This window comes from Thamnophis sirtalis, unplaced genomic scaffold (genome assembly GCF_051295495.1).
Source record: "Thamnophis sirtalis isolate CommonGarterSnake01/CBP01778 unplaced genomic scaffold, rThaSir2_p1.2 scaffold_1, whole genome shotgun sequence".
Taxonomy (NCBI): domain Eukaryota; kingdom Metazoa; phylum Chordata; class Lepidosauria; order Squamata; family Natricidae; genus Thamnophis; species Thamnophis sirtalis.
This window is the reverse complement of record NW_028261381.1, coordinates 51,375,239-51,389,309: the sequence shown is the minus strand read 5'-3', so window position 1 is coordinate 51,389,309 and position 14,071 is coordinate 51,375,239. Positions and strand designations below refer to the sequence as shown.

The 14,071-nt window shown below is 40.2% G+C and overlaps 1 protein-coding gene across 1 annotated transcript in view; it reads left to right on the top strand.

Moving 5' to 3' along the window:
- The window catches only part of SLC49A4 (solute carrier family 49 member 4), a 109,625-nt gene that overhangs the window by 76,359 nt on the left and 19,195 nt on the right, over positions 1 to 14,071 (top strand). The window contains exon 7 of the mRNA XM_014063328.2: positions 675 to 802. Within this exon, the coding sequence (XP_013918803.2) occupies positions 675 to 802 (128 nt within the window). The remainder of the gene's footprint in view (positions 1 to 674; positions 803 to 14,071) is intronic.

The following is a 14,071-nucleotide window of genomic DNA, read 5'->3' as shown; positions in this document are numbered from 1 at the left end:
ATTTCATTGTAATGTGATTCATTCATTTAAATAATTTTATATTACGTTCTCACTGTTTTTCTCTGACATGTTACCAGTTTGCATATTATTCCAATACATTTTAATTGGTTATCCCTTTTTGGTGCATTGGTCTTAATTCAGTGGTCATTTTTCATCAGACCATTTGAGTAATCCAGGATAAGTGGCTGAAATAACTCAGGTTTCTACAAAAGTGGGTAACAATGTGAAAATGAGTATGCCAATACTTTTGAGATCAAATTTTATATCCAGCCCAGCCCATTGAACTTAACAGAAATACTCAGCTCAAGATGATGTTGAACTGAGCAAAATAGCCCTTTACAATGCCTCATTAACTGGAGGGGAAAGGGTTAATTTCCATTATTCAGCAATTTTGTTTCATTTCCTAAGATATTTTTCTCAGGCAGGAATAAGATAAAAACAAAACAAACCATAGACTTACTTGTATACCTAAGGCTCATTTTAGTATTTCAAAATTATCATATATATTGTAATGCATCTTTGTGTCTATTGATACCTTTCTAAAACAAACTATTACATCAGAAAACACTGTTTTAATAATTCTATTTGGCACTTTAGCTAGTGTATATTTAGCTAAAATATACTTTTTATCACAGATTATATGAATAATTTTAAAATTATGGTTTATCTTATAGGTTTGCTGATTTTATCAGAGGAATGCTGAAACCTATCCTACTTCTGTTACTGTCAGGAGCAACTTTGTCATCCTTTTGGTATACTTTGACATGTTTAAAAACTGTCATTCACCTTCCTTTAACTACAGGTATGTTAATCCCAGTTTCCCGGTTTGACAAATATTGGTTTCAGGCTTTAGACGAGGGGGCAGACCTGGCATGTATTACTGAAACCTGGCTGGGCCACGAGGGAGGAGTCCCCCTCTCAAAAATGTGCCCAGAAGGGTTTCAGGTGCTCCACCAACACCAGGAAAAGGGTGGGGGAGTGGCTGTCATCATCCGAGAGTCACTAGTGCCTCGTAGGATCCCTGCTCCAGAGACTGTCGGGTGTGAGTCCCTTCTGGTGAAGTTGGACCTAGGGGGTCAAGTGGGTTTGTTTCTAACGTACCTACCTCCCAGCTGCGTTACAACAGCTCCTTGAGTCAGTAGACGGACTGGCGGTTGAGTTCCCCAGACTGATAGTACTGGGGGATTTCAACCTGCCATCTCTCGGCGAACACTCGGATGGAGCACAGGAGTTCATGGCTTCCATGACAACCATGGACTTGACCCAGGTAATTCAGGGTCCGACTCATACAGCGGGTCACACACACGACCTCGTGTTTCTCTCGGGGCAGTGGAGACGTGATCTGGAATTGAAGGGCATTGAGATCTCGCCCTTGTCATGGTCAGATCACTTCCTACAGAGGCTTGATTTTCGGAAACTACTCCCCCACTGCAGGGAGGGGGGGCGATTAAGTGGTTCCACCCCAGGCGCCTGATGGACCTTTGGGATTTCAGACAGCACTTGGAGAGATACCTGACTCCCTTGCACACAACCCGGCAGAGTCCTTGGTCGCCACTTTGAATACAGCGGCGGCTGGGGCACTGGATCGGATTGCACCTTTGCGGCCTCTCCGCGGCAGTGGATCCAGGGGGGTCCCTTGGTTCACCGAGGAACTCCGGGAGATGAAGCACCAAAAGAGATGCCTAGAGCGACGTTGGAGGGCCAGTAACTCCGAATCTGACTGAACACAACTAAGAGCCTTTGTTAGGACTTATTTAGTGGCGATACGGGCGGCAAAATGTGCTCATTTTTCCGCTCTTATTGTGTCCGCAGAATCTCGCCCGGCCGCCCTGTTTAGGATAACCCGCTCCCTCCTGAAAGGGAGGGATGCGGGAGAACCCTTGCAGGGAAGAGCTGAGGAATTTGTCCAGTTTCTGTCGGACAAAGTCGCTCGGATTCGGACGGACCTGGACTCCACTTGGACAGTACCAGCGGAGATGCTGGGGGAGGGCCTTGATCAGATTTTGTGGAGCGAGTTCCAGCTTGTCGCTCCCAAGGAAGTGGACAAGGCCATGGGAGCGGTGAGTGCCTCCACCTGCTTACTGGACCCGTGTCCCTCCTGGCTGGTCTCGACCAGCAGGGAGGTAACACGAGGCTGGCTCCAGAGGATTGTTAACGCCTCTCTATGGGAGGGATCTTTCCCGCACCCTTTGAAGGATGTGGTGGTGAGACCCCCTCCTTAAGAAGCCTTCTCTGGACCCAGCTATCCTTAACAACTATCGTCCAGTCTCCAACCTCCCTTTTGTAGGGAAGGTTGTTGAGAAGGTGGTGGCCTTTCAACTCCGACGGTCCTTGGATGAAGCAGACTATCTAGACCCTTTTCAGTCAGGTTTCAGGCCTGGTTACTGCACCGAAACTGCTTTGGTCGCGCTGATCGATGATCTCTGGCGGGCCAGGGATAAAGGACATTCCTCTATCCTGGTGCTTATTGACCTCTCAGCGGCCTTCGATACCATCAACCATGGTATCCTTCTGCAACGGTTGCGGGAGGTGGGAGTGGGAGGCACCATTTTACGATTCTCCTCCTACCTCTCGGACAGGTCACAGTCGGTGTTGGTTGGAGGACAGAGGTCGACCCCTAGGCCCCTTAGATATGGGGTGCCGCAGGGCTCGATCCTGTCCCCCCTCCTATTTAACATCTACATGAAGCCCCTGGGTGAGATCATACGCCAGCATGGGATCAAATACCATCAGTATGCGGATGATACTCAATTGTATCTGTCCGCCCCGTGCCAACTCAGCGAAGCGGTGGAAGTAATGTGCCAGTGCCTGGAGGTTGTCAGGGTCTGGATGGGAGTGAACAAGCTTGCACTCAATCCAGACAAGATCGAGTGGCTATTGATGTTGCCTCCCAAAGATAGTCCAGATATCCCACCCCTTAGCCTGGGGGGGGGGGTGTGTGGAACCCAGTGGTGGGTTTCAAAAATTGTTCGAACCTACTCTGTGGGTGTGGCCTCTTTTGTGGGAGTGGCTTGCCACTATGTGAACAGATATGAAGATGCCGACGACACTTGTCAGAACCACCTTAAATTACCTCCCACACAGCACTGGCATGCATAAGAATATGATGTAAACTTGTTTTTTAAAAGGCATCTTTGGTTTGCGATAAAACAACTTCAACACACGCAGTAGTAATCCTTACCTTTCACAGAGGCACTGAGTTTTATAAATATGAGCATGATAGTGTAGAATAATCATATCCAAGGACCAGTGGTGGGTTTCAAAAATTTTTGGAACCTCTTCTGAAGGTGTGGCCTGCTTTCCGGGTCCACTGGTGGAACCTCTTCTAACCGGTCCAGTAGATTTGACAAACTGGTTCTACCGAATAGGTGCGAACTGGTAGGAACCCACCTCTGGTGAAACCTTATACCCCTCAGAGAGGGTCCGCAACTTGGGTGTCCTCCTGGATTCGTAGCTGACGTTAGAACACCATCTGTTGGCTGTGACAGGGGGGCTTTTGCCCAGGTTCGCCTGGTGCACCAGTTGCGGCCCTACCTGGACCGGGAGGCACTTCGAATGGTCACTCACGCCCTCGTCACCTCTAGGCTCGATTACTGTAATGCGCTTTATATGGGGCTGCCCCTGAAAAGTGTTCGGAGACTACAATTGGTCCAGAACACAGCCGCGCGAGCAATATCGGGTGTACCTAGATACACCCATGTTACACCTATCCTCCGCGAGCTGCATTGGCTTCTGATCGGTCTCCGAACGGGCTTCAAGGTTACCTTTAAAGCCCTACATGGCCTAGGACCTGGATATCTGAGAGACCGCCTCCTGCCATATACCTGCCAACGGCCGATAAGAACTCACAGGCTAGGCCTTCTCCGAGTACCGTCGACCGGACAATGCCGGCTGGCGGCCCCTCGGGGGAGGGCCTTCTCTGTAGCTGCTCCGACCCTGTGGAACGATCTACCCGTAGAGATCCGGACCCTTCCCACTCTCTCGGCCTTCCGAAAAGCCACTAAAACCTGGCTATTCCGGCAGGCCTGGGGCTGTTGACCTCATGAATGAGGTCCAACCCCACTCAGATTGAGTGTATTGTGCGTCGTTTTTAAATTGTTTCTCTTTTTTCTATTTTTAAATTGTTTCTCTTCCTATTTTTAACTCCTTATTTTAATCTTGTTTCTGTAAGCCGCCCAGAGTCCTATGGGATTGGGCGGCATATAAATTTATTAAAAGTTAAAGTTAAAAAGGTTAAGTTAAGCCTTTCCATCATGTAGAATGCTAGGAAAATGTGGTAGTGTAGTTCACTATAAAACTTTAAAATATAAATTAAACTCAGATTCCTAATTCTATTCCAAGCAGAAATTACTTTGTTTCTTGTCTCATATCACCAATAGTTCTCAAGATGTGCTATAATACTCTTATATTTATTAAGCCAATTGCAAAATAACAAAAAAAGATAGCGATCAGAAATGAACTTAAGGTGTACATGTAAAATCTAATTATGGGAACTCCTTGAATTTCTTAACTAAACAGGTTGTGTAGCCTGTAATTTTACTTAGTAGGTTAAAGCAAGAAGGGGGGGGGATTTTATGTTGACAAGGCTTTTAAGATTTCTGTTGTTTTCAAACATTGGTTACAGAAAATGATTAATGATAATCCTTAAACCTAGCTACTTGGAACTCAGGAGATAATTGTGTACTATCTTGTGTTTTGTGATTGTATAATATATGATGCTTAGGTGGAAAGATAAGCTTGTGGAGAAATAACAAGCTGTTATGAGTTATTTGTAGTATGTAAATAAATGAACTTTAACTATTTTTCTTTATTCATTCAATTATAACTATATTTAACATAAGCCTTATATTTAGAGTGGTGTTCATCTATATATTTTATACAAATCACATATGCTTAGTTGATTTAAAGTTCAATTTATCAACATTTCTGAACTTTCTTTGCTTCATGTTTTAATACCAAGTCTTCCTTCCTGATCCTCTTCCAATTAGATGTGCTGATTGTACAACTTGCTTGAATTTGATAAATGGGCCTCTTTTCTCCATGACTAATTTGTTCAGGTAGTCTCACTGAAGGACAGGAATTGGGACTGGCAACTCTGTTGCTAAGCATCACGATCATAAAGCACAATGTCACATGATTGCAACCAGCTTACAAGAGCAGTTGTAGCAGTTTTGGTGGCCATCATTAAGTGAATCCTGCACGATTGTTAAGGGCAAGGTCATATACCATTTACAACCTTCTGCTGGCTTTCCAATTAACTTTGCTTATTGGAAACCATCAGTGAAAGTTACTAATGGCGATCACATGATTGCAAATTTCTGTGATTGTTGTAATTGTGGGCTACGTTTCAACTACAACTATAAAGAACAGTTGTAAGTCCCCTTGTTCAACACCATCATAACTTCAAATGGTCACTGAATGGGTGGCTGTTGAATTAGAAACTGCATCTGTTCTTCTGGAGTGTTGTGCTGCACTTCAGATTTAATTTCCAAAAGATGCTTTGGGGTTTGTGAGAGTGTGTATATTGTCTCTTTAGAATGCCAAATGTATTGTTGTTGTTTTTCCTAGACTGTGTGGTAGCTATGAGGTATAGCTCCATAGTCTTATGAGAAAGCTTATTTTCTCTATAGACAATAAACTTCTGGGTCTCTAACTGATACAAGAGTTTATGTGCTTGTAGACAACTTCAACTCTAGGTCCTTTTAGTTCAATCATGACTAAACTCCCATAGTTTCAGCAAAGATTCCTCTTATTTCTTGTATATTTCATGTACGTTCATTGAATTGTTGACCATAAACCTGAAGGATAAGAGAGTAATAGCATTTAACCCTATATACCTCTCCATAATGCTTTACAGCCTCTCGAAGCAGTTTATAGTCAGCAAATTGCCCGCAGCAATCTGGGTCCTCATTTGACCAACTTGGGAAGGCTGAAAGTCTGAATCAACCTTAAGCTGGTCAGAATCGAATCCCTGGCAGTGGGCAGAGTTTAGCCTGCAATACTGCATTCTAATCATTGCACAAGAAACCTTCCAAATTTGATATAACAAGTGGCAGTTGTTTCTTAACTGTTTTAGCTCTATTTTGCTATATGGGGATAATTCATTAGAATTCAGTTGCATTCATCTTTTGAAAATCAGTGAAATTCACCTTAATTTTTTATTTAATGCTGTTCTTATCTTTGGAGGAAATAGGTGTGTGTGTGTGTGTGTGTGTGTGTGTGTGTGTGTGTGTGTGTGTGTGTGTTCATGATTTCTAGTATGATGCAAATCATATAGGGTGATATACCAGTCAAAAGAAATTAAAGGGAGGAAATCAGAGAAAAGAAAAGGAAATTAACTAAATCTTGTTTAAATCTACACCACTTGTTACAGTATCTCTCCATATCATTCTTTCTTTGCAAATATATGGTACCACTTGTTCTCCCTCTTTCTCTCTCTCTCTCTCTCTCTCTCTCTCTCTCTCTCCCTCCCTCCCTCCCTCTCTCTCTCTCTCCCTCCCTCCCTCCCTCCCTCTCTCTCTCCCTCCCTCCCTCTCTCCTCCCCACCTTCTTATAATTATGTCTTTCTTGGTCTTTCCCTTCCATTCAGCCATCCATTTGTGCTTCACATATTTGCTTTGCAATTTTAGCCTCATTGATCAAACTATTTCAGTATACTTCTTTCACTTTGGCCACTCATTTTTGTTTGCAGTCCCCATTCATTTATCACCCATAGACTCAATCTCCACTTCTCTCATCACACCCTTCATTCAGCTTCCTTTTATGTTTCTCCTGGCATACTTAACATTCACTTCTATATTATTAAGGCAGCAGAAGTACACTCTTATACCCAACAATATTTGCTTTTTGACAAACTTTTATTCCTTACAATAGATCACAGCCTATATACATTTTTATCAGTATTTGGACTCTTAAATTTTCTTCATTCATGTTCACATCTTTAGTTAACATGCTGCCAAGTTACACAATTTCATTTATATGCTCTGGGTTTTTTTACCAGTTATATATAGCTCCTAATCATTATGGTTTTTTTTGTCAAACATAGCCTCCTTGGTCTTCTGTATTATATTTATGATTCTTCTATTTTCCAAGATGGTGGTAGTCAATGAAGATTCCTTTAATCAGCTTCCTGGCCAATGGGATCATCTGACAGTTTGGGGTGCAGTATCAAAGGTTTGCTGATGATACCCAATTATATCTCACTACTCCTGGATGTAGGGGAGATGCTGTCTGTGATCTATCCTAGACTCTGGTGGTTCTAAGGATTGGGATGAGAGACAACAGGCTGAAGTATATTTTAAGCAAGATGGGATTGCTGTTTATACATCAGGGTTTCCCATTGGCAACAGTGTTATCTCTGGACAGGCAAGCACTAGATGTAAAAAATCAGATTTGTGACTGGAGGTTTCGGGAGTGGGGAGGAGGCTTTGACTCAAGGCTCCTACTTAAACAGCAGGTAGAAGCCATGGCTGGAGGTGCCTTACTTGATGCAGGAGGACCTGGCTACAGAACCATGTCCTTATTATTGTGCAAATAGACTACTACCATAATGTGCTTTACATAAGGCTACCTCGGAGGAATATTTACAATTTATATCTGGTCCAGGATGCAGTATTCTGTTGATCAACTGGTACCCAAAACTAGGAACTTCTAACATCCATATTGCAGACTCTGTATTAGATGCTGACTCAATTCTGATTACAATTTAAAGTGTTGCTTTTAGTCTATAAAACCCTTTTGTTATTTGGTACCTGCAGGATTTTCCTTTCCAACTTGTCTCAACCCAACTTACTAGATCACAGAGGGGGAAACTCCTCATGGTCTCACACTGTCAGGAGGAGGCCAAAGTGAGTAGGTACTGAAGTTCTATGACTGCTTTGGTGTTCCATATGGCTGGCCATGCTCATGGCTTTCTGTTAAGCTTTTCAGAGAAACATCTGTAGAGATTCTCAGTCATTGTTATGGTTGTCACAAAGGTGCTTTTTTTCAAAAGGCAACTGAACTTTGTTTTTCCTTGAAAACATTTTGTTTCTCATCCCAAGAAGCTTCTTCAGTTCTGTTCAGTTCAGAAATGAAGAAGGTTCTTGGATGAGAAACTAAATGTCTTCAAGGAAAAACAAAGTTCAGTTGCCTTTTGAAAAAAGCATCTTTTTGGGTTTTCTAGAGAAAAGTGTTCCAAAGAGGCTTAGCTTATTTTTCCTTTTTTCCTTTTCTATTTTTGTTGTTTTTAACAAAAGGGCCATTAATTTGGTTGCTAATTTCTTGAAGCAGTTTATTTTCATTGCTTTAATTATTTTGTGGGTATTTAAATTTTTTGCATACATGTGATATCCCCAAAGAGCTTCTCACAGTTGTTTATAAGATGGGGCTGTAATGATGATGATAATGATATTATCCATTCAATTGTGCCCCACTCTTGATGATTCCATGGGTCAGATCTCTCCACACCTTCTGACCTTGCATTAGTTTTTCTATGATCTGACTGGTGTCAGTTTTGATGGTGTCCAGTCACCATATGGGATGCTATAGAAGTGTTTTAAATAAAATAAATATCAACTGCTGAGATCTGCAAGGTTGAGGTGGGATATAAATGAAATAAATAAATGTTCAGATCCATATTGTTTCAGAATGCAGTTGAACAATCACTGTAAATGATTTGTGTCTTAGGCATCAACTTAACATTGTCTGCAGATAGATAGATATAGACCACACTTATTACACTGAACAACTCAACTTTCAACTCCATATTGGTGCAAAGGTTTTCTACATCATATACAATTTATTCTGCATCTGCTGTAAATTAGCAAACATGCTGTAAGCTAACTTTATTACTTTCATATAATTTTCCATTATTTCCTGGAGTAAAATCTGGTCTGTGCACCTCCTTCCCAGCATAGAATTGCAGCACTTCACAAATTTTATTCACTGCCACCTTTGTGACCTGACAATTAAAAATCTGCCAAAAGCTTTCCCAAGTACATTTCACACACTAATACCCTACTCCCTCATCTTTTTGTCCTTTTTTAAAGAGAATAGTAGTGGCATTCTTTCCATCATCAGGCATGAATATAGTCTTTTCAACCATTAAATAAGTCGCACAATCATTTCATTAAAAAATTGAATCTATAACCAAACCTTTATATAAATATTTTTCTAATTACATCATCAACACTGGCCAGCCTTAGTATTTTCCATCATTCTTGACAGTGTTTATGATTTTTCATTGTTTTTTCCTAAAACAGAAGTGTTTACAATATTTATTTCAATTTCACTCTTCAAACTGTCCCTGTCATTCCCATAATATCTGTAAAGCATAGTACTCAGTCCTGAATTTCTTCACTTAGATTTCATCTCAAAACATTTTATCACTTTTATTCTTAACCGCAATCTGGAAATTCTTTAGCCTTTCTTGCCCAATTCCAAAATAATCCTTTATTTCCCTAAACGTGTCTTCATTCTTCCTACCTCTTTTAATTTTAACCATTCTTTGCTTTTCTTAACATCATTACTGAATGTAGATTAGGTTCTCAATCTCTTCCCAGCAATCAGTCTATATATCTTTTTCTCATTTGTTGTCTCTTTTAAATCATTTCAGCCAATATCTTTTTCATATTAGCATAAAATTGTGCATACATTTGTGGCCCTTTGCAAGATAAACCTTTTGCCCTGTCCTGTTTCAACATTGTCTTCCCTTTTGTCCACTTTCCATTCTTTCGTTTGAGAAATTTAATATGTCTCTTAATATGTTTTTATACAGGATTCTTATTTACTTTGCCTGGTCATCTTCAAATGGGCCCATTGACACTGATCTCTGCTGTAGCTTTTATAAGGGAAGAAAAGAACAGAATAAGTCACCAGCTTTAGTTGTCCATTTCTAGCATTTCTTGCTAGCAATATGGACAACACCTGTCAGTTTCATGGATTTTGCAACGTGCCCCTAATGCAGCCACATGGTTAGAATTAGGGCTAAATGCTTTCTTCAAAGCTTTTCGTGCTATTCTCATTGGAATTGATATGGTTGAACTTTTTTATCATGATAATTATGTTTCAGGAGATCATTTTTCTCTCATTTAAAGTAGGGGGAGTTTGAAACCAGGCAGCACACAATGCCTGTGGCACAAGAATGTAAGATTCTTTTTTAAGAAATCAAAGCAGAGGTAATATTAAAATAAAAGCATTCTGTCTTCATGTTAGAAGGGGGAGCCATTTTTTTTAATTTGTTCAGATGGACACACTGTGAACCAAGAGCAATTCATTTATGTGTCTCTTTACAATTGCAGTAGAATATTTTGTATTTTCAGTCAGTGGATACTGATTAATCATGTTGCTATTTACCAAATTGTGTGAAGTTAGGTCAAACCAGTAATAATGAAGTTGGCTTTTAGCTGGCATTTAGGGCTGACTATTTGAGGTTATTAAAGATAAATACACCACTGAGATGAACTCTGCTACTGGTAACTACATCCGACAGGCCTGGGGCTAAAGAATTGTTGCCCCCGTCTCGAATGGTATGACTGTTGTGTGTTTAAATTATGTATTGTTTTGTGTCGTTTTAATTTTTTGTTTGTATCCCCCTTCCCTGGTTTGAGTTGTGAGCCGCCCTGAGTCCCCTTCGGGGGAAAAGGGCGGCATATAAATAAAATAAATATTCAACATTCAACATCCATTTAGGTTTTTCAGACAGTATTCCAAATGTTTTGTCATTCTCTTCATCCACATTTTTTTAAAAAAAAAACTAGTCTATTGAATAAGTCCATAATTTGGAGCCCATCCAAATATTAAACAGGTCTACCCTACTTACTCAAAATTATCTAAGTGCTAGTAGTACCTGCTAAGGTATCCCACAATGTTTAAATAAAGCAAAACTTCCTAATGTAGATAAAATATACTTTTACAAAGTTGATCTCCCTACTCCAATATTCCTGTGAAATTCCTTGTTTTTATAGCATATTTTACTTTTGCCATATTGCATGGAACTATTTTAGGTATTGTTATAAGCACACCACTAAGTTAATGATATATATTATATAGGGTCATATTTCTCAAATTAAATGTTCTGCTTTCTTCTAAGAAACATGAGGAATTTTCGAAAAGATGTTAATAATAAAACTGAAAATCACAGCTCTAGTCAAGTCTGCCACTTCTCCATGATTGATCAAACTAAGAGCATTTCTACGACCACAATCTAGCTTTTAGAATTCTTGCTGTTTTTCCTTTAATTATGAAAATATTTGCCTAATTTGATCCTGCTTCTGCAGTGAGTTTTCTTTCCTCTTTTCCTTCTTCTAAGTTCTCAGTAAAGTATAAAGACCTTTTTATCAAGACAATACTAGGAATGAACCACACCCATCTGAACTATCTATCTGGCCTCTCTACGTCCACATGCTTCCTTCTCTACTACCACCTCTTCTGAGTCCCTCACTCTACCTTTCTGTTATATGCTCAATATTAGCCTTTCAAAACAGCCCAATTAGTGTAACTTCCTAATCATAGAATTGAGCTGAAGACAATCATTTAAGAGAGATGCTTCTTTGTTTTACTCAGGTTTCTAGCCAGGTGGAGCATTAGAACACAACAACTTTATGTAGCTAATCTTATATCATATCAGCAACCCATGCCTACTCAGTTATCCTTTCAGAGATACTTCCTTATCCTAATAGAGAAACAGAATGACCATAGGCAAATTGGTATTGTATAACTCAGCCTTTTGCATTTAGCAGTCCTATCAACCACATATTGCTGGAATAGACATCCCTCTCTTAGAAGGTTATTAAACTCATTCCCATGGTTCATTATTCGATAGACACACTAATGCATTTCCATTACTTTCTTGTTGTTCATCATTTGGAGCTGATGATGCCAGTCCGAAGAAAGAAAAGTATGCATTGAAAGCTGTTGTAGGGGCGATGGACTTTGAAATTATTTGCAAACCGTCTCCTCATTCTTTCTGCATAATGTGCTATGATGTTGGTTCAGTTTCAGTGTTATAATGATAGCAACTTACTCCATTCACGCGTTCAATTTTCTCTCATGTTCAAATGTTGGTCTTCAGTCAGGATTAATGGCGATGGAAGTTTCTGGCATGTTTTCAACTTGTTCTTTTGCAAGTTGAAGGGACATAATGTACAGGTTTCATTGTTGTAGTAGTTTCTCAAATAAATCAATAATATCAGTTGAATCCCTTCATTGTGATGCATACCCATTCTCAATTCTATGCTGTCTTGAGTATCCATGAAGTAAATTTGAATGAATTGGATTTGCTGGTTGAAGTTTAGCATTAAATGTCTGATGTGATGATGGATTTGCTTTTGAATAATCATAGAAGGATTCCATCTGTTCCTCCTTGGAAGGATTTCTACAGCATCAAAGGATTTCATTTGAAAAAGACAGTTGTACAGGTAGTCTTTAATTCATGACCACTGTTGAGGCCAAAATTTCTGTTGCTAAGTGAGACAGTTGTGAGTTTTGTCCCATTTTATGACTTTTCTTGCTACAATTGTTAAGTGAATTGCTGCAGTTGTTAAGTTAGTAAATCAATTGCTAAGTAAATCTGGCTTCCCCACTGACCGCTTGTTAGAGGATCACAAAGGGTGATCACATGATCTGGGACACCGCAACCACCATAAATATGAGTCAGTTTCCAAGCATCTGAATTTTGATCATGTGGCCATGGAGATGCTGCAGTAGTCCTAAGTCTGAAAAATGGTCATAAGTCACTTTTTTTCAGTGCTGTTGTAACTTTGAATGGTCTTTAAACAAACTGTTGTAAGTTGAGGGCCACCTGTATTGTCTGTTGTTCTTCCTGAACTCATTTGCAATAAGTTCATCGTTACTATATAAATTGAGGCGTTCATTAGGTAGAGGTTGCAATTTGCCTACCCTGACCTTTCCCTTCATACAGAATTTAGCAATAGCAATAGCACTTAGACTTATATATCACTTCATAGTGCTTTTATAGCCCTCTGTAAGCAATTTACAGAGTCAGCAGCCGCGCGAGCGATATGTTTCCCCAACAATCTAGGTCCTCATTTTACCCACCTCGGAAGGATGGAAGGCCGAGTCAACCTTGAGCCCTGGTGAAATTTGAACTGCTGAACTGGAGCTAGCAGTCAGCTGAAGTAGCCTGCAGTACTGCACTCTAACCACTGCGCCACCTCGGCTTGAAAAACTCTTGGTAGTTTTTCCAGGGAATAGGGATGCACAACAGTGAAGGCAGACTTTGACCATGATACCAACATCACCAGAAATATTACATCTTACAAATCAGGCATTTTGCCTTGATCTTTCTCTATTGAGGTCTTGTTATTGAAGATGGTATCATCATGTTGAGGAATTCTTGCAGTAATTAGTGTTCTTCCCTTTTCTCTTCCTCTCTCCTCTTCTCCTCTTCCTTACCAGAGCCCAATAATAACATCAAACTCCCTTCTCTTTCAATGATTGGGATGATTATGCAGACAATATTTTGTCTTATTTTTACTTATTTACTTATTTTACCACAATGTTGGGTGTTGCTGTTTTCTCCTCAGAATACCTACTAGCTTCTCCATTGAGTTATAGGAAGCTGTCAAAGTCAGTTTCAAATAGGACCATATGTCCTTCTGACAGCTAGGACAGGAACAGTTTACTTGACTTCCAACAGCCAAAAAAGGGGCCGCCGATCTACACTCAATTTCAGAATAGGAAGCTGAAAAGATGAAACAAGTTAGGCAAAAAATAAGGTGTAATAGCTAATGTATTTGACTGACACTAGAGATATCCCGTTTCTATTCCCATCTTCAGCCACAACCCTGACTGGTTATTGTGAAAAAACATAGGCAGATAGAGTAATATGTCTGTTGCTTGAGTTCCTGAAAATGTGCATGCCAAAGAAGGTGCATATAAAACAAATAAATTATCCAGGCCTTTCTTCATTACCTTAAAGTTGTTGCTTCTTTAAGAGCTAATGATGAGTCAATTCCCTGCTCCTGGGTGGGGAAAGGGAACAGAGAATTGTGAGATTGACTGGGAAACTGTCACAGAATGTTCAAAATGAAAATCATGTGGCTGCAGCAGTGGCCCAACTAGCCTGGAG